Genomic DNA, 20,480 nt, shown 5'->3' on the forward strand with positions numbered 1-20,480 from the left:
CAGGCGAAGTAAATTGCTCCTCTGCACCTCGGTGTTTGTTGCCCCGTTTTACAGATGGGAAAAGTGAAGTTCAGAGAGGAGAAGCGACCTGCCCTGGGACACACAGCAGGGACCTGGAGCGGCCAAATCCGCACCAGGCTGGGTCTGCCCCGCGTCCGGCGTTCCCCGTTGCGGGAGAAGGAGCCGAGGGACCGCTTGCGGCGAGTGGGGGCAGATGGGGGCCGCAGGAATGGGAGAGGGAGGCAGAAGGGCGTCCCGCAGGCTGGGCCGCCGAAAGAGAGGGAGTTCCCAGTCCCGGGGCAATGCAAGCGCGCCGCTGGCGTCCAGTCAAGCCGGGCGGGGCCGGGCGGGGCCGGACGGCCGGGGCGGGGCGGCCCGGGGACTTTCACCTCCATCTCCCGGCGCGCAGAGCCCTTCTCGGAGCGCAACCTCATCCGCTGGTGAGTGGGGACCGGGCGGGGGCGGGGCAGGAGGGGCGGGAAGGGGAAACTGAGGCCGGAAGGGCGGCTGCCGGGCAGGGGCAGCGCTGGGGGCTCAGCTGCCGGGTTAGCTGCGGGGCGGCGGCGGCCCCGGGGTGCGGGTCCTGTACGGCTGCTCCGGCCTGCGTGGGGTGCGGGGCGGGGAGGCCGGAGGGGAACGTTGGCGCCTCGCCCTCGGCCCGCCCCCGCCGGGGACTCGTGTCTGGTGGGAAGCACCGACCGCCGGGAGGGGCCGGACCCCGCCCACTGCGCGGAGGAGCGTGGCGAGAGTGGCCGGGAGCCGCGCGGGGCCACTATTAGGATCACAAAATGACAGGGAGGCCTTGGGCTCATGATCCACTCAGACACCCTACTCCCATTTCACTGAGGAGGAAAACCAGGCCGGATCCGGGTGCTGTGTGCGCAAAGCCGTTCAGCAGCACAGTCGGATCTTAAACCTGGGTCCCTCGATTCCCGGTCCAGTGCTCAGGGGCTTAAAGTGAACGAAGCATCCCCGTACCCACCTGCCTGCGGGCCTGCCTGCCGCCAGGACCCACCTGCCTCCCGCCCCTTGTACAGAGGAACTCGGGTAGGGCTGGAGGGGACGTGGGGCTGCCCCATGAACAAACGGCTGAGTGCTGGCGTCAGCTTGGCGAAAGCCCACGGCCCGGGCTTGATTTACAGGCTTAGAAAGGCCTGGAGAGGGCTTGGAGCCCGCTCTGCCTTGCCTGCTAGGGCAAGGGGTACCTGGTACAAGCCGTGTGCCCTTGGACGGATGACAGGAGGGGCGGGACTGGAGCCTCCCCTAGGGGTGAGTGACAGCACTGTTCCAAAAGAGGGGCAAGGAGAGGGTGGCCGCGGGGGCTGTGTGCAGCAGCGTCCGCTCAGGGCGCCCCGCACCCAGCAGGCCTTCGACCGCACGCGGGGCCTCGGGATGTGGGCGGAGGCTCTGGCGGATGTCTGTGGGGCTGAGTGGGGTCCTCTGCCCCAGGACAGCAGCAGGCAGCACTCGGTTCCCGGGAAGCTCCAGCGCGCAGGCCACTGGCCGTCAGAAATCCTGAGGAGCAAGTGAGGGGGGAGGTAAGCAGGCCTCTTAGCGCAGGAGAGAGGCAGGCAGCCTCTTCCTGAGTCCCCTGAGGGAGGCTCAGAGGGTATCCCAGTCCCCAAGGGAACCCCCTGAGTTGGGAGAAACTGAGGCTCACCCACGAACCTCTGTCTAAGGGCACATAGCTGAAGTGGGAGCCAGGCTTTGGAGCCGTGGTCTGATCCCAGCCTCGCTCCCCCTCCAGCTCCGGAGGCCATTTTCACTTTCTTTCCTGATGTGCTTGGGGTGGGTGGATGTGTGGGGTGTGTGTGGGTGTGGGGGTTGGTGGGTGTGGGTGTGGATTTGGTGGTGGGTGTACATACCTTTGTGCTTGGGCGAGAGCTGACAATATCCTGGTGGTTCTTCCAAAAACTGTTGACAGTGGCTCCCTCAGGGATGTGGTGAGGGCTTGGCTGAGAGGGTGGAGACGTACTTTTTACCTCATACTTGTTGCTTTTTCATTTTATTTTTGAACCTGGTTTCTTATGTTTATTTTTTCTTCTACTCATCTTTGTGCAATCCATACCTGAATGCTCTCTTTGTTGAAAAAAGCAGTCATTCCGGATAAAGCAACTCCCCTGCCCCTTTTCGTCCCCAAGGCCCCACCCCAGCCTTCCCTGGTGGGTCTTTCCAGAACTTTTCCTACCCGTTTGTCACACTGGTTACTTCACAATTAAAAAGTTTTGCAAAAACAGTGAGGGGGATTAGTCTTGAGTCATTTAAAGGAAAAAAAAAAAAAAAAAAACTGTTGCTGTTGAGTCAGACTTGGAGCGACCCTATAGGGCAGAGTAGAACTGCCTCATAGGGTTTCCAAGGAGCAGCTGGTGGATTCAAACTGCCAACCTTTCAGTCAGCAGCCAAGCTCTTAACCACTGGGCCACCAGGGCTCCATTTCAAGAAAGAGACTTAAAAGAAGTCCCTGGGGCAGTGGTGGCTTCCAGGGTGAGCGGAGGCCCCAGGGGGGCTGGGTGTAGCCCGAGAGGGAGGGGTTCAGAGAAAGGGCAAAACGTGGTTCTGTTTCTGGGTAGCAGTTTCTGTCACCTTCAGTAGGGATACTTCAGAGTAAAGAAAGGTCCCCAGAGGCCCCCTGGCTCGGTCAGTCCCCACTTCACAGATGGGGACAGAGAGGCCCAGGAGATGAGACACCAGGGGCAGGGGCGGGCCTGGGGTCTGCTGGCCAGAAGTGAAGCCTCCCGGGGACATGGGAGAGGGCTGCAGATCCTGGAACAAGCTACCCTGGGCTGAAGTAGGGCCTGGCGCCCACACACTGGCACTGGGCAGAGGGCTGAGGGCTGATGGCTGAGGTGGGGTGGGGAGCGACCTGCAGGCCCCATCCCGCCCTGGCCCTGCAGGCTTTGGGGCAGGTGTTAAGTGCTGTGTTACCGATGAGGCTGGTGGGGGTGGGGGGTGGCACCGCTGCTGGTGAGTGGCCATGCGCGCATCTGGAGCTTCGGCCCAGCAGACCCAGGTCGGTGCCCATTCCTTGTCTCCCCTTGAAGATAGGGGAGGGGTGTAGTGGGCATTGGAATCACACAGACTTGGAAAATTCCATGACTCCCTGCACCTCAGTTTCCTTGTCTGGCAAATGGGAATAGTAATGAGGCCCAAGGAGCCCTGGCGGCGCAGTGATTAAGAGCTCAGCTGCTAACCAAAAGATTGGCAGTTCAAATCTACCAGCTGCTCCTTGGAAACCCTGTGGGGCAGTTCTACTCTGTCCTATAGGGTCACTGTGAGTTGGAATTGACTCAACGGCAATGGGTTTAATGAGGCCCAAGAGGGAGAGGCACCTCAGGGAAGAAGCTGCTGGTCCCCTCCCCGCGGCCACTGTGAAGAATAAATGAAATAACACATTCCACCAAGCTCCGTGTTACCCACAAACCCGAGGGTAGCCAGAGTCAAGCAAGGCCTAGAACGTTCTTTGATCCCACGCCATGAGCCCTCTGCTTTATCCTGTTCTAGGCCTCTGTTTTGGGGGTGCTCCCTCGTGAGTGGCCCTGGCCTCGAAGGGGACCTTCTGTGAAAGGCATTTTACCCAGGAGTGTCCAGTGGCTGATGTGGCCACTGTGGTCTTGGCCTTGGGTCTCGCCTGAGCCACTGCTTCCCCTAGAGGACATGGGGCAAGTGCTCCCCAACACTGATATCTGCACCCCTCACTTGTCTGTAGTTTTTAAGGCAAGCGTTGCTGTCCCACCCCCCTCCCCAGTACCCTGTGTAGCAGGCGGGGCAGGTTAGACCCACCTGACGTAGGAGGAAACGGGCTCTGATGATGGGAGATATCACCAAGCAAACGAGGCAATGCTAAGGCTTAGATTCTTCCCTTCTGGAAGAGATAGAAACACAGGTTTGATGGGGGCTTTGGCTGGTGGTGCATGGTAAAGAGCCTGGCTGCTAACCAAAAGGTCAGCAGTTTGAATCCACCAGCTGCTCCTTGGAAACCCTGTGGCACAGTTCTGCTTTGTTCTATAGGGTGGCTATGAGTCGGAATTGACTCGATGGCAACAGGTTGGTTTGTTTTTTTGGTTTTGGCCTCTGCCGTAGCCCAGAGCCCCTCCCCTGCTGTGGTACCCCTTGGCCTCCCCCGCCCTCCCTGGGCCCCATCCCAGACCGGATTTCTCTCAGTCTTTCCTGGGCCAGACGCCTGCCCAGCCCAGCCCAGCCCAGCATGACTCAGCTTGGTGGGTTCCGCCTCTGCCTACTGTTCCCCAGTCTGGTGAGTCATGATCTGGGCAGCCCCCAGGGGGCCTCAGGAAGCTCCCGCCTAGGGGAAGCTCTTCATGTGGGGTGTCTGACTTCCATGTTCTCTCACTTTCGGGCAGCAGTGGAGCCGGGCCAGCCGAGGGGGCGGCCTGGGTGTGCGCGGGAGCACAGGGCTCAGGCCTTGGAGAGGTCACCGCCTCTTTGGGGGCCTTGGTTTGTTCTGCACAACAGGACGGTTGGGTGGCGAGCCCCATGCCCTGTCAGCTGGAGCTCCAGGCCAACCTCTTTGGGTTTCCTGAACCCCCACCGGGTGCTGTGGCAGGGTGCCGTGAGCACCCCACCCCCATAATGATGGGAAGCACTGAGGGTCTGAGAGCAGAAGTGGTGTGGTGCCAGTGGAGGGTCAGAGGGGCCTTTGTAGTAGGTGGGCCCCTGGGTGGCACATACAGTTTGTGCTCAACTGCTAACCTCATGATTGGTGGTTCCAACCCACCCAGTGATGCTGAGGAAGAAAGGCCTGGCAATCCACTTCCATAAGAATTACAGCCAAGAAAACCCTCCTCTGTAACACATGGGGTCTCCATGAGTCGGAATCAAGTCAAGGGCAACAGGTTTTTGTAGTGGGTGGAGCTTGGAGAGGGTGTCAGGGGACCAGGGGGACCCTGGTAGGACTTAGGAGGGACTGATCAGTTAACAAATATTGAGCATGCACTCAGCTGCTCACGGAAAGGTTGGTGGTTTGAGTCATCCAGAGGCAGCTTGGAAGAAAGGCCTGGCAATCTACTTCCGAAAAATCAGCTGTTGAAAACCCTCTGGAGCACAGTTCTTCTTTGACATACATGGAGTCAGCACAAGTCCATGGTAGCTAGTTAGGGGACCGTGCAATTTATTGTCCAAAGCAGGATACTACTTATTTATTTATTTGTGTCTTATTTTGAACTAAGTTTAGACTTAGCAAAAAGTTGCAAAATGGTCCAGAGGGTTCCCATATGCCTTTCACCTGCTTCCTCTAATAGTACAATGACGAATTGACACCGGTACAATACTATTAGCTGAACCACAGACCTCACCCATTTTCCACTAATGTCCTCAATCTCTTCCAGGATCCCAGCCAGGGTCCCACACTGTTGGAGTCCGATGCTGTTTCTCCTTAGTCTCTTGCAGTCTGGGATGGTTCTTGCCGCCTTTCCTTGTCTTTCACGACCTTGATGCTTTGCAGACCGCTGGAGTCCCGCCTGGTTGTTCTGTAGAATGCTCCTCCATGTGGGGTTGTCTGGTGTCCCGTGACTGGCTGGGGATATGCATTTTGGGCAAGAATGCCACAGAAATGTGGCCCGTTTCTGTGAGCAAGTTGTATCAGGGGTTCACCATGTTGATATGTCTTATACTGGCAGTATTGACCTTGGTCACTTGTAAAAGGGACACTTTGGAGAGTGAAAGGGGGCCGTAGCAATTAGTCTGGGATGAAGTGGGGCGTAAATAGGCTGACCTGGGAGAAGGCTCCCGCGGGCCCTGCAGAGCCCCCAGGGGCTGGCATTTGGCCTGGGGAAGCTTCCTTGGACAAGGTGGCAGAGTAGACAAGGTGGCAGAGAGGAGGAGCTCTCTTGCCAGGAGACCCAAGGTCAAGGGCGAGGGTGGGAGAGTACAGGACCCTCACAGCTGGAGCAGGAGCTGAGATGGACCTCGACTTGGTGGGCGGACCCCGCGGGTCCAGGCCATGCAGGGGCCGTCTTCTGGGTGGGGTAGGAGTTTGGATGGAAGAGTGTCACTCAAACCCTTGAGTGAGGATGGCAAGGCTGTGGGTGCGACTCCGGCCCCTCCTTGCCTCTCTGTACCTCCTGATCCATTGAGTGACCGGTCAGTGAACTGGGTCTGGTAACGCTGAAGGTGCCCACAGTCTAAGCCCAGGTCTGCGCACAGCAGGTCCTCGGGGACTGCTCGGTGGGGCCTTGCCCCCTCTCTGGGGTACCTCCCACTCTTACCAAAGCCCTGTCTTCTCTTTCAGAACTTTCCGGAGCAGCAGTTGCAGCAGCCATGGCCCCGCCCTGGGTGCCCGCTGTGGGCTTCACTCTGGTGCCCAGCCTAGGGGGCTTCCTGAGCTCCCACTTCATCCATGGAGAGGGCCTCCGCTGGTATGCTGGCCTGCAAAAGCCCTCCTGGCACCCGCCCTACTGGACGCTCGGCCCCATCTGGGGCACGCTCTACTCGGCGATGGGGTAGGTGGGCCGGCGTGGACCTGTGCAGTCAGGCCTGGTCCCCTGAGCAGGCAGGGCAGGGCCATCCCCCCGTAGGGGTCCTGGGGCAGTCGATGGGACAGCCCTGGAGCAGCGGTTTTCCCAGCCTGGTTTGGCAGCTACCAGGAAGGAGAAAGCTTTGGGGCCCACTGGTTGCACAACCCAGCTTTCTTTTCCTGGGCCCCCCGGGAGAGGCCGCCAGGGTAGATTAACCCTGCACTGGCATCCTGGCCGTTTTCAGCTCAGCCAGCTTCTGTGTGTCAGGTTCAGAGCAGTGTGAGTGCTGCTGTGTGAGCAGTGTGGACGCCTGGTGACAGTTCGATGGAGGATGAGTCACAGCTGTGGCGGCAGTCACAGTAGCTGCCATGTATTGGGAGTCCCTGGGTGGTGCCGATGGTTCACGTGCTCCACTGCGAACTGAAAGGCTGAAGGCTCGAGCCTACCCAGAGGTGGCTTGGAAGAAATGCTTGGCAGTCTACTTCCAAAGAATCAGCCACTGAGAACCCTGTGAGAACTGTTCTACACTAACACACATGAGTTTGCCATGAGGTGGGATCAGCTTGACAGCAGCAGGTTGGGGCAGTGGTGTTTCGGCTGTACAACTCTCCCCTTCCACGCGGGAGACCCGGGTTCAGTTCCTGTCACAGCCACTGTCTGTCTGTCAGTGGAGGCTTGTGTGTGGCTATGATGCTGAACAGGTTTCAGTGGAGCTTCCAGACTAAGACAGACTCGGAAGAAAGGACTGGCCGTCTACTTCCAAAACTGTGAGCACAGTTCTCCTCCGACACTCATGGGGTCGCCACAAGTCAGAGTTGACTCTGTGGCCGCTGATTTTCCTGTTGCCATGCTCTGAGCTCCAGCAGGGTGCCAGGCTTTGTTGCGGCTTATCCTCACGATGTCCATTTTACAGAGAAGGGACGCATGGCCTTCCCCAGACATGGGCTACAAGTAGGGATCCTGCAGGAGCCCCTCTGTCTGCCCGGGTTAGTCCCTTCCCCTGTCTGGGCCTCAGTCTGACCTCAAAGGCCCACTGGGTTGTGATGGAAGAAAGGAAGTGCAGACCAGGGAGGGCACCCCCTGGTGGCTCCTGCGGGGAGGCCTCCCGCCCTTCTCCAGAGTTCCCTGCTGCAGGCTCCACCCAGTGGGGGCCCCCATCCCTTCCCTCGTGGAGGATCCTTGTCCACGCACCGCTCTTGCTGCCTCCACCTGCTCCAGCCTCCAGGCATCTCCCCCCAGCACACACACACCTTCCACCATCAAGACCCTGAAGAAGCACAGATTGGACCGAGCCATTCCCTTGGTGGGTCCCTGTGGCCTCTCACTGCTGGTTAAGAGCTAGTCTCCAGCCCCAGGCCACCTGAGTTCAAATCCTGAGAGGTTTTAGGCAGTGACTATACCTCTCTGTGCCTCAGTTTTCCTACCTGTAAAATGGAGGTGATAGTGCTGCCCACCTCAGCATTGTCATGAGGGTGGAATGAGTTAATGCTTAGAAAGTGCTAGAGCAGTGCCTGGTGCACGTAAGAGCTGGAGGGCATTAGCCATTATTATTGGTGGTGGCGTTGCCCTTGAGGCCAGAAAAGCCTCACCCGCCTCTCCAGTCACCCTTCTGCTCCGCCCCCGAGACGTCACCCTGCAGTCACACAGACCCACTCAGGGTCTCGCACCAGCCTCTAAGCCTTTGCAAATTCTGTTCTTTTCCCCTGGCAAACTCCTACTCATCCTCCAGGGCCCAGCCCAAATGTCTGTGCAGCGCCCCTGGCTGATTTAGGAGCTTGCTCTTCACCCACAAGCCCCGTGCCTCCCCCTTCACAGCACTGATGATGATAATAATGTGCCAGCCACCACCCTAAGCACAGCAATGTTAACTCAAATCCCACAGCGACCTTGTGAGGTGACCCCGAGAGGTTGTGAGACTGGTGTGACAGCAGGTGTCTGACCTTATCTAATTTCACAAGGCGGATGCAGAGGCATTATCAGCATCAGTAGCCCCAGGCTGACTGCTGTGAGGCGGAGGTCAGACACACCTCTCTCCAACCCTTTTACCTGTTCTGACACCAGCTGTCCCTCCCATGGCACTCTCTGCTTTTCTGCTGGGTTCGATAATTCGTTACACTGGCCACACAGAACTCACAGACCACACGCATGATTATGGGTTTTATTAGGGAATCAACAGGTTACAATTCAGGATCAGGAAATACTCAGGATACAATTCTTCCATCAGGACAGCTTCTTCTCAGCCAGGTCGGCAGGCCCTCAGCCCCTCTGCCTGGCCTCTGCCCTGCTTGGGCAAGTGTTACAGAGTATTACAAAAGTGTTACAAAGCTCTTTAGCTCTGCCAACAAGTGCCCAGAGGCACCCCACTCCACCAAGAAGCCTCCTGCTCCAAGGTGCCGAGCTTTCCCTCCATGGGTTGGCGAGCCTATCTCTGACAAGTGCCTGGAGGCACCCCACTCTGCCAGCAAACCTCCTGCCTGAGGGCACTCAGCTCTCTGACTCCGTGGGTTGGGAAGCCCAGCTCGCTGTCTCCTGTGGGTCTCTTGGTTCTGCTGCTGTTTCTCTGCTGCTGCTTCTCGCCGTCTCTCACTATCTCCGGTGTTACAGCTCTCTCTCTCTCCTGGATCTAAGGTTCTCCGTGCAGGGATCCCGGGTCCAAAGGACACGCTTCACTCCTAGCTCTTCTTTCTTGATAGTAGTGAGGCCCCTCTGCTCTGGGATGGCTCATTTTAAGCCTAGAGGGATGGCAAAACTGACCCATCCCCTCATTAGGGTTCCATACACCTTATTTTCATTTCCCCCACAGGGGTTCCATGCACCTTATTTATGTTATTAGCAAGCTATCCAATCTCCTTGGTGGGCCACAAGCGCCTCATTTGCATAGCCCCACCCAGTCATTTGGTGGGAGTTTATAAAGACTATGGCTAGAAGGGCCATGTTAAGTAATTCACTGCACCGCAGAGGTCAAGCAACTTCCCTGATGTCCCAGCAGGCAGTGCCTGGACAGGATTTCTGCCTCCATTGGTGACCTGGGTTTGCCAAGGGTGGGGGCGTGCCTGAGCTCTCACCATCTCCACTGAGGGCCAGGGAGGCTCCTGGCCCCTTCCTCGCAGGTACTCTGACAGGCGACTCTGTTGCAGGTACGGCTCCTACTTGGTCTGGAAAGAGCTGGGGGGCTTCTCAGAGGAGGCCGTGGTCCCCCTGGGCCTCTACGCCGGGCAGCTGGCCCTGAACTGGGCATGGCCCCGCATCTTCTTTGGTGCCCACCAAATGGGCTGGGTAAGTATGGCCTCAACCTGTCTCCCTGGCCTCTCTCTTGCAGGATGTGGGGACATCACATCTCAGATGTGGTCAGAATGTCTGTCTAGAAGCTTTTAGGGACCGATGCCCTGGAACACCCCTCAGCAAGTTTTCCTCGGGGCTCTGGCTGCAGCAGATGGGGGGGGTTGCTTGGGTTTAAAACCAAACTTGTTGCCGTCAATTCTGACACATAGCGACCCTGTAGGACAGAGGAGAACTGCCGCATGGGGTTTCCAAGGCTGTAATCTTTACAGAAGCAGACTGCCACATCTTTCTCCTGAAGAGAGGCTGGTGGGTTCAAACCACTTAGCAGCCAAGCGCTTAACCACTGTGTCACCAGGGGTCCTCCGCTTGGGTTTAGGGGCCATTTTATCAGAAAATTCAACATTACACTTGGCGCTGTGCCTAAAGAGACATTGGCAGCAGGCTGGGGGCCAGCGCCACCAGTTCAATGTCTGCTTCTCTTTTAAAAAGATCTTTTCTGTGTTGGTGGAATTGATGCACAGGGCGTATCCCTGCTCACTGTCACCCCTTGGGGACAGCACGTGACAGTTCACAGCAGCTGTTTCTCCTGTTCGTGATCTTGTTTGGGCCTCGTGATAACGCTGGGAGAGCAGGGTTGCCCTGTCCAAGGGCTCCGGAGCTCGGGGCGGGAAGGAGGTGCCTGGGGCCTCGCAGCAGTCACCTCACCCTTGAACCTGCTGTGTCCTCTGGTGGCACCGTCACGTGTACACACACCCACATGCACACACGCCATGGGTCAGGAAGGGTGGCCACACCCATTTCACAGATGAGGACACTGAAGCTGAAAATGGCGTGGGGCCTGGCCATGTCCCTCGAGGGTGGAATAGGGGTTCCAAAGCTTCCCAAGTCCAGGGGGTGGTGGGCAGCTGGGACACCCCCCCTATGCAGACGTGGAACCTCAGCCTCCCTGTCCTCCCTCTCCCCGCGTCTCCGCAGGCCCTGGTGGACCTCCTGTTGGTGGGTGGGGTGGCGGCTGCCACCACTGTGGCCTGGCACCAGGTGAGCCCGCTGGCTGCCCGCCTGCTGTACCCGTACCTGGCCTGGCTGGCCTTCGCGGCCACACTCAACTACTACGTGTGGCGGGACAACCGCGGCCGGCGCAGTGGCCGGCGGCCCCCAGAGTGAGGATGCCCGGCCGAGGACTGCGGCCGCTGCCCATCAGGAGCTGCTGTCTCACGGCCACGGGCCTGCTGCTCCGTCTGCGTCACCAGAGGCCTCTGGTGGTCCGGGCTGAGCCCCCCCGCCCAGGAAGGGCTCCTGAGCAGCGTACTGCACCTTCTGCCTGAGAGGAGCACGAAGGAATGTGGAGTTTTATAAGCCAAATAAAATTTTTAACCTTCTGTGCGATGGCCTTTCTCCCTGGGGGCTCTGGCCATGGAGATGGGAGGGGCCGGGCGGCTGCAGGGTCCGCCCTCCTTCGGGGTCCACCTGGCCTGGCTGGGGCTTCCTTATGCTTCCTGGGACCCTCCTAAGACCCTGCAAAGGTTCAACTCTGGGGCCCACACCGGCTCGAGCTGCAAGGCCATGAGCATTGATTGTGGGGCTCCTGTCCATGGCACATGGCTTCCAGGATGCTCAGGGAAGTTTCTAGAAGGGGCGGGCTACACAGTTGACCTGGCCCAATGCCTGGCTCTGTGGGTGTTACCGAACCCTAAAAGGTGGGTCCTTGTCTGGTGCGCTCACACTTGCCGATTACCTGGATACTAGTCTTTGAGAAAGTAACTTTATTGCAACGTGCAGAGCAAGGGAGCTAGGAGAAAGATCCTCAGATCCGGCTCCCTGAACTACGGGGAAGCAGGGCTGATATGTGATTTGGGCAGCAAGATGGCGGCCCTGCAAGTGTTCTGGGAGGGAAAATTCTAGACGGCGGCCAGGAAACAGGAGGTGACGTAGTTCTTGTCGGACCTCTCACTTCGGAATAGGGTTTGGGTGATGATTTTCCTTCTGATTGGTTCCTCCTGTTGCTGCGTCCTCTGTTGAGTTCAATTAGCAGTCACAGCTGGCCCTTCTGCATGTGCAGGGCAGGCCAAATCTGATTTGGGCTAGTTTAAGGACTAATGGAAATTTACTGGCGTAAGTAAGGTCAGGTTACAATCCACCCCTTGAGTTGTAGCAATTCCTTAATCTTAAAGGATAAGGGTCTGCGACTCATCTGGCTACTTCCTGCTGACATGGGGCAGAGTTTTTAGGGACCTAGGAACAGACAGGGAACGATTAGCTCCTGGGGTAGCAGGCAAAGGAGACTTCAGGTGGAAAAGGGTTACTTCTCTATAGGCTGTTTCTTAAAGAGTAGTCCTAAGTCTTCTAGTGGCTCGCACTCCCACTCGGGTTCGGGGGGTTGGCTGTCTTTGTAGTCTGCACTTGGGTGACCTGTGCCTATAGGGGAAGACTTTAAAGGCACATCTGGAGCTATGGGCACATGCTTCACCCTGGTGTAGTGGATCTAAAGTTTGACTTTGGCTACCTTCACCGAGGAGTGGGTAACTGGAAGAACTTCGTAAGGACCAGGCCACTTGGGTTGAAGCTGGCCGCAAGGATGATGGTCGTCCCACTTCTTTATGACAACGAGGTTTCCTGGGGTGAAAGGATGAAGAGGGGTAGCTGTGGGAAAAAACATACGACTGGATGCATAATGGTTAATAGCTTTCAGAGTTACATATAATGACCTACGATACCTGGAGACACCAAGTTCCAGGAATACTTGAGGATCATCTGAAGCGCTACATCCCCAGGCTGCCTTAAGGAAGGTCTCCCGTACAGCATTTCATAGGGGCTCAACTGGAGCCTGCTTCTAGGGGCCACCAGGACCCTCAACAGGGCGATGGGTAGCAGTGTGACCAGGGCAGGCTGGTCTCTTGGCAGAGCTTAGCTCAGCTCTCCCTTAAGGTGTGGTTCGTCTTCTGTTTTCCTAGTTCACTCTGGCCTCCAGGAAGCACGCAACTTCCACTGGATTCCTAAATGCCCTGAAACTTCTTGGGTAACCTTAGATACAAAAGCTCCTCCGTTATTGCTTTGAATTGAATAAGGTAGGCCAAGTCTAGGAATAACTTCATTAAGAAGAGTTTTGTTGACCTCTGATGACTTTTATGTTCTGCAGGGGAAGGCTTCTACCCATCCGGTAAAAGTGTCTGCAAACACTAAGAGATATTTGAAACCTTCTGTAGCTGTTGGCTTAACAGTGAAGTCTACTTGCCAGTCCTGTCTGGGGCCAGTCCCACGGGCTTGTACCCCAGGCATAGGAGGTGGTGGGCCTGTTTTTGGATTGTTCTTTGCACAGGTAACACATTGATGCACTATTTTCTGAATAGTCTTTTGTAGATAAGGCTCTTCAATCAGTTTGGCTAGCCAGGGAAGCATGTCTCATAGAGGGTGACCATGGCATAGCCAGCTTTTTGGACTCCTTTTTCTAAATAGCTGCTTCCATCTGTGAACAGTTCTAAATTGGGGTTAGTTAGAGGCTGGTCAGATAGGTCAGGCCTGCTGGAATACCCCTCTTCAATTACTTGGACACAGTTGTGCTCGAGTTTTCCATCTTTCGATGTGGGTAACAAGGTTGCAGGATTGAGAGTGGAGACAGTCTTTAATGTTACAGCAGGACTGTCAAGTAGCATAGCCTGGTATTTGCTGAGTCGCCCTGCCATTAGCCAAAGACCACCCTTCTGCTTCATCAAAGGAAGCACACAATGGGGGTTAGAACCATGGTAGGTTGGCCAAGAGTGAACTCCTTGGCCTCCATCAGGAGATCACACGTTGCTGCGACTGCCTGGAGGCAGGTGGACCAGCCCTGGACCACAGGGTCTAGCTGTTTAAAGAAGTATGCAACTGGTTGCTTCCATGGCCCCAGGTCTGAGTGAGTGCCCCCAGGGCAATCCTCTACCTCTCGTGACTGAACAGCTCGAAAGGTTTCTTGAGGTCTGGTAGTTCTAGGGCGGGGGCGGACATCAGCTTATCTTTGATTTGTTGGAAGGCTACTTGATATTCTGGTGTCCATCCAAGGGTTCAGAATTGCTCCCTTGGACAGCCCGGTATAAGGGTTTTGTGATGAGATCGAAATTGGGGATCCAGATTCTACAGAACCTGGCCATTCCAAGGAACGCTCATAACTGTCTCCTAGTGGTTGGGGAGGCTACTTGGGCAATCACCTCTTTCCAGTCAGGTAGCTGCTCTCTTTTCCCTTGTGATATTTTAAACCCTAGGTATTTTACCTCAGTGGCAGAGATCTGGGCTTTTTTCTGTGAGACCTTGTATCCCTGGTCTCCTAGGAAGTTCAGTATGGTGACTGTGTTCTTGTCAGAGCTCTTTGGTGGGACTGGCGATTAAAATATCATCTACATACTGGAGGACTGTGCCCTCCTGTAGGTGTTAAGTTCTGGAGATCTCTGGCTAATACCTCCCCAAAGAGAGTGGGGCTATTCTTGAACTCTTGTGGTAAAACAGTCCAGAAGTATTGAGTCTTAGTTCCTGAGGTGGGATCCTCCCCACTCAAAGGCAAATATCTCTTGGGAATTTTCTTCCAGAGGAACACAATAAAAAGCATCTTTCAAGGCTAAAACTGTAAACTATGCGCAATCCCCTGGAAGGACTCTCAGCAGAGTGTATGGATTGGGTACCACTGGGTGAATGTCCTCTGCTATCTGATTCATGGCCCGTAGGTCTTGCACAAATTGATGCTCTTCAGTGCCTGGTTTTATTATGGGTAGAATAGGGGTGTTATAAGCAGACTTGCAGGGACGAATAAGTCCATGTGCCAAGAAGGTTTTGATTAAAGGTTGTAGACATAGTTTAGCCTCCTGCTTCAAGGGGTACTGCTTTAGATGTGGAACGGTGTGGTTTGGTTTAAGCCTTACAAGGATGAAGGTTGCCATCTTTGTCTTACAGGGATTCCAGTGGCCCAGACCTGGGGTTTAACTTGATCCTGAATGTGCTGGGGTAGGAGTACAGATTCTGTAGGGATGGACACCAAACGACACACCATTCCACATCTAAAGCAGTATCCCTAGAAGCAGGAGGCTAAACTAGGCCTACAACCTTTAATCAAAACCTTCTTGGCACATGGACTTATTCGTCCCTGCAAGTCTGCAAAAGGGCCACTTGAAGAGCACAGGCTTTATCTGGTTCTACTCCTACTTGAGGTTGATCTGCTGATAAGGTGACTTGAGTATTTAACTTGGTTAACAAATTCCCTCACAAAAGGGGGATAGGACATTCAGGCACATACAAGAAACTGTGAGTCAATTCTGTACCTCCAACTTGACAGTCCATAAGTTGAAGGAATGGTTTATTGCTATGTTTTCCTGACACTCCAGTAATGGTCATGTTTCTTTTAGACAGTGGGCCCTTCAGGGTGTTTAAAACTAAGTAGGTTGTGCCCATGTCTGCTAAGAATTCAGTAAGTTGTCCTCCCACTGTTACTGCAACCAGGGGTTCCTCGTGGGAGATTAAGATAGGCTGGGTGGGTTGCAGGGGAGCCCCTGGGCCCCGTCAGTCAGAATCATCAGTTGACCATTGCAGGAGCTGGGTTATGGGTTTCTTCTTAGACTCTTGCATGGACTGGGTTGGCCACGAGGGGCACTCCTGTTTCCAGTGCCTTTCTTCTTTGCAGTAGGCACATTGTCTGGGGCCTAGATTTAGGGGCCCTTGGGTTGGCTGCTGGCCCTTTTGGGGCCCACAAGGACTTACCCATGAGGTCTGCCTGGGTGGTGGGTTACCTCCAAGAGCTGCTGCCAGGAGCATGGCCTGTTGTTTCATTTTTTTATTTTCCTTTTATTCTTTTACCTGGTCCCAATTACTGAAGACCTTAAAGGCAATCTCAACAAGTTGTGAAGTATTCATTCCTAGACCTCCTTCTAACTTTTGAAGTTTCCACTTGATGTCAGGGGCGCTTTGGCTGATTAAAGTCATACTCATTAACCTAACATTCTCTGGATCTTCAGGGTTTATAATCAGTAAACGGCTGGTATGCTTCACACATCTGTTCTAAGAAACTGGAGGGATTTTCCTTGGGGCCTTGTTGTACAGCCTGATCTTTTTTAAGGCTCTTCTGCTTTGGGGCCCCTTGCTGCAAACCAACTATCAAACAGTTTTTTAGTGTTCTAGCTGTCATGCCCCTAGCTGATCATTTGGGTCCCAGTGTGGATCTATGGCAGGTACAGCCTGGGCTGCCAGGAGTCTAATACCATTCTGAGGGTTGAAGTTATGCAACCTGTCAGCCTCTTGGCGTGCCTTTTCTAAGACTATCCTCTGTTCCTCTGGAATTAGAAGAATATTTACAAGTGACTAACAGCTCAGTTAGGGTGATGTGTGGCAAAGAGGGACACAAACAAAGCTTCTATGCGTCTCGGGTAATCTCTATACATTGGGAGATTATTCTTCCAATTATACAGGTCAGAGGTGGAAAACGGTGTATAGACCCAGATAAACCCTCTAGGCTGGCCGTTTGTGATCCAGTCCAGCAGGCATTTGTCTCAGTGGAAACTGCCCTGAGGAGACTTGGGTGGATCCTGGGATGAATTGTACCCCACTACGAGTGTGTGCTGGGGAGACTATTCCCTGGGCAGGACTGGGAGTTTCTGACTCATGAGGGGCCAGCCAAGGTTGATCTTAGTGGTGGAGTAATGTGGATGATCTTAGTAGGGCTTCAATCCCCCCTAATGGGAATGTCTTAGTCCTACTTCAATCCTCCAGATACCTCCTCACCTCCAATCCCAAGCACACTTAACAAGAGAAATTCTTAGGGCATCTACCTAATGGACATCCATACTAGAGTTAGTTTCTACTTCTCAAAGTAAAAGCACCTTGGGCTGGTCGCCGCCTCAGTCATGGTTAGGAGACCCACCTGATCCTCCTGAACAAGTGGCTTGGTGCATGCCGAGGGTCAGTGGAGTTTCTGCTTGCGGTCAGGAGGGTGCTGGGCTCTGGACGGGGGCCCCGCATTGGGTGCCAAAATTGTTACCGAACCCTAAAAGGTGGGTCCTTGTCCAGCATGCTTACACTTGCTGATTATCTGGACACCAGTCTTTGAGAAAGAGAAAGTAACTTTATTGCAATGCGCAGAGCAAGAAACTAGAAGTTCCTCAGATCCGGCTCACCAAGCTACGGGGAAGCAGGGCTTATATGTGATTTGGGCAGCAAGATGGCGGCCGCGCAGATGTTCTGGGGAGGGAAAATTCTAGAAGGCGGCCAGGAAACGGGAGGTGACGTGGTTCTTGTCGGACCTCTTGCTTCGAAATAGGGTCCAGGTGATGATATTCCTTCTGATTCGTTTTTCCTGTTGCTGCGTCCTCTGCTGAGGTCAATTAGTGGTCACAGCTGGCCATTCTGCGCATGCGGGGCAGGCCAAATCTGGCTTGGGCTAGTTTAAGGACTAATGAAAATTTACTGGCATTAGTAAGGTCAAGTTACACAGGACTCCAAGCAGGGCCCTCCACTGGCCTTGCCCAGGACCAAGCTGTGGCCCGAGCTGGGGATGCTGACTGACCTGCCCCTAGGGTGTCCAGGCCCATACCAGCCTCTCCCCACCAGGGATAGCCCACAAACCCCAACTGGCAGGAAGTGAGGGGTGTCAGGAGGCGATAAGGGCCATGTCTGTAACCCTAAGCTCGGCAGACAGCAGCTTCTCACTGGCCCTTACCCACCCAGGTTTGGAGGTGTCACCCCTTGCCTTGAATCAGGTGGCCCACGACCTGTGCAGACAGCTGTTTGGATGAAACCAGACATGGCGGAGCACCGGGCACACAGTCAGGCCACTGCTGAGTGACAGCTCTCCTCCCATTAACTGTCATCACGTCCTGGGCAGCGCTCAGCAGAGCAGCCTCCGAGGACCAGGCTCCTCATGGGGCCAGGCCCCACCGGCTGGGCTTCTGCTTCTCACTTTGTCGTTATTGTTAGGTGCTGTCGAGTCAGTTTCGAGTCACAGTGACTCTGTGCACAACAGAATGAAACACTGCCCCGTCCTGCGCCATCCTCACAACCGTTGTTATGCTTGAGCCCATTGTTGCAGCCACCGTGTCAATCCATCTCGTTGAGAGTCTTCCTCTTTTTCACCGACCCTCTACTTTACCAAGCACGATGTCCTTCTCCAGGGACTGGTCCCTCCTGATAACTTGTCCAAAGTCCGTGAGAAGTTTCACTATCCTTGCTTCTAAGGAGCATTCTGGATGTACTTCTTCCAAGACAGATTGGTTCGTTCTTTTGGCGGTCCATGGGATATTCAATTGAGGGTTGCTATGAGTTGGAATTGACTCGATGGCAACGAGTTTGTTTTTTTTTGGTTCTTCAGTAGACAGAAGCTTATTCAAATCGGCAACATTTCCACATTTGGAGAGTTCATCACCATTTTGCATGGGTGGGCTTTGCTCTCTCCACTCTCACCGCCCCCTCTGCCTTCCTCCTTCCCTCAAGTTTGGAAGTGGCTAGAGACCATGAAAAGCTCAGTTGACAGCACTGTCCAGAATGTTCCGAGGTGGGGGGAGAGGCAGCTCACCGTCAGGGCAGTCACCACACTGGCCTCCCCCATTCAGCTGTGGTGGCATCGATTCTCAGCACACTGTGCTCCGCCTGGTCCAGGGGCACCTAGCGAGCCCTTGGCCCCAAGTGCATCTCTGATGCGCATCAGAGCAGAGGCTTTGTGCATCCTTTCTCTTATTTCTAAGGCTTTCCAGGAGTCCCCAGGTGGTGCAAATGGTTAACGTGCTCAGCTGCTAACCGAAAGTTTGGCAGTTTCAGTCCACCCAGAGGCATCTCGGAGGAAAGGCTTGGTGATCTACTTCCAAAAAATCAGCCATTGACAACCTATGGAGCAGCCAGGGTTGGGGTGGGTAGTTTGGGGAAAGTGGGGGCGGGACTGGCAATGGGTGTAGGGTTTCTTTTTTAGGGTGAAGACAATGTTCTAAAATTGATGGTGGTGATGGTTGCAGAACCCTGTGCATATGTTAAAAACATTGTATGTATTAAATGGCAGAAATGTATGGTGTGTGAAGTTTATCTCAATAAATTTGTTATTAAAAAAACAGACCCCTACGGAGTGCAGTTCCACTCTGACACACGTGGGGTCAGCATGAATCAGAGCTGACTCGACGACAACTGGTTAAGGCTTTCCAAGATGGTCCGAGCCTTGTGCCTAGCATGCTTGTCTGACCCCAGTGGCAGAGAGGTCCACGCCACCACTTAAGAGGCCAGGGCGCCTCCTGCTCTAGCATGCTCTGCGAGCAGGCCTGGGTCCCCACAGGGCACGGGCGCCCACGTGGGTACATTGCTCTTAGCGCTTACGGAAAGCCCGCCGGGACGTCTGGGATTCCAGCGGTGCCCATCCACACTGGTTTCACCCATTCCACAGACTCGTGGGCTTTTCCACCTCCTGCAACATCCCATTTCCTCCTGACCACAGAACAGGCACTGGCTGGACAAATGGGCGCTCAAGGAGGACGCAGCTGCCATTACGTTTGTGGCTTTCTGTTAACGACCGCGCAGTGCTTTCTTTCCCTGTTCTTCACTACGGGGCAGCATTCTCCCTGTTTCAAAACTTTCCATCATTCAGGGGCTTTAGGTTTCTGGCGGTTTCCACGTGGGTTTAATAGGGAAGCCGCTCCTCAGATGTATCAAGTCCTCTGGGTCTGAACTCTTCCCTGGTAGCTGCACGCAGTCGAGGCCTGTGTGAACATGCCTTCACCTCACCCTCCCGCCAGCTGGCAGGACAGCCACTACCGGAACAGGTCACAAGGCTGTTCACGTGAACCAAGAAGGCTCCGCTGGTTGGTCGCCAGCATGAAAGCAACAGTGACTCTTGGGAGTTTTCCAGGCAGGCAGTGGTGGCTCAGTGGTAGAATTCTCACCTGCCACGCAGGAGACCTGGGTTCAGCTCCGGCTGGTGTACCTCACGGACAGCCGCCATCTGTCAGTGGAGGCTTGGGTGTTGCTATGATGCTGAAGAGGCTTTAGTGGAGCTTCCAGACTAAGACAGACTGGGAAGAAAGGCCTGGTGATCTACTTCCAAAAATCAGCCAGTGAAAACCCTGTGGCACACAATGGTGTTGTGCACGGGGGGCTACTCGATGGCAGCCAGCAAACAACAGGGGGTTTTCTGAGTGGCCCCTCTGTGCACATGGGGACCTGGCCTCCCCGGTACTAGGAGATGTGTGTCCTGGGCCTCTTGGCAGGAGAGCCACCACTCTGGACGTATTTATGTAGACCTAGGCTTTCTAAGTCAGCCTCCCGAGCTTTACCTTCTGGATTCTTCTGTCTCACCCTGTAGAACCTTGGTACACTGACTACCACTGGGATTCTCTCTGGTCCACTCCAGATATCCGGCACTTATAAATTCCGGCTTTTGATGGATTCTTGAAATGGGAAGTGCCAGGGGCGGGAACAAGTACCAGAAGTATCTTGTGGGCAGGAAGCAGCTCCCCCGCACCTTCCTCAGCATTTGTCCAGTCTTCCGGCTGTGGCACTCGATCTGGTCAGAGGTGTGAGGACCTCAGGGAGAAGCCAGATGAGGGCCTGGCTAAGAGGCTGATTCAGGCAGCTTCGCATGTTTACGCGGAGCATCTCCTGCAGTCCGGACCAGAGGACTAGACCAGCCGCGGCACCAACCCTGCTCAGCTTCTGAGCAAATACTGGAGCGAGCCCTGGGCCTGGGGCACAGGAGGCCCTTCAGGTGGCTCCAGGAAGCTGTATGTGGCCCGTGCCCCCCCC

The 20,480-nt window shown here is 55.0% G+C and overlaps 1 protein-coding gene across 2 annotated transcripts; it reads left to right on the forward strand.

Annotated features, from left to right (window-relative positions):
• The first annotated feature begins 378 nt into the window (after nt 1–378).
• On the forward strand, nt 379–11,068 carry TSPO (translocator protein). 2 transcript variants are annotated; one of them, XM_004379993.2, is made up of 4 exons: nt 379–440; nt 6,245–6,455; nt 9,608–9,746; nt 10,728–11,068. In XM_004379993.2, the coding sequence occupies exons 2-4, from the start codon at nt 6,274–6,276 to the stop codon at nt 10,914–10,916; spliced, it is 510 nt and encodes a 169-aa protein (XP_004380050.1). In that variant the 5' UTR covers nt 379–440; nt 6,245–6,273; the 3' UTR covers nt 10,917–11,068. The 2 variants fall into 2 exon arrangements, with proteins under 2 accessions (XP_004380050.1, XP_023590372.1); XM_023734604.1 differs by lacking the exon at nt 379–440 and adding an exon at nt 1,138–1,538.
• Nucleotides 11,069–20,480: the final 9,412 nt, after the last annotated feature.

The sequence above is a fragment of the Trichechus manatus genome, unplaced genomic scaffold, assembly GCF_000243295.1.
Source record: "Trichechus manatus latirostris isolate Lorelei unplaced genomic scaffold, TriManLat1.0 scaffold00069, whole genome shotgun sequence".
NCBI lineage: Eukaryota > Metazoa > Chordata > Mammalia > Sirenia > Trichechidae > Trichechus > Trichechus manatus.

Bases quoted from the DNA above. Each gene is read 5' to 3' on its own strand.
- TSPO (XM_004379993.2), top strand. From the start codon at position 6,274: ATGGCCCCGCCCTGGGTGCCCGCTGTGGGCTTCACTCTGGTGCCCAGC. The intron at 6,456-9,607 runs GTAGGTGGGCCG...ACTCTGTTGCAG, and splicing joins ACGCTCTACTCGGCGATGGG to GTACGGCTCCTACTTGGTCT. The intron at 9,747-10,727 runs GTAAGTATGGCC...GCGTCTCCGCAG, and splicing joins GTGCCCACCAAATGGGCTGG to GCCCTGGTGGACCTCCTGTT.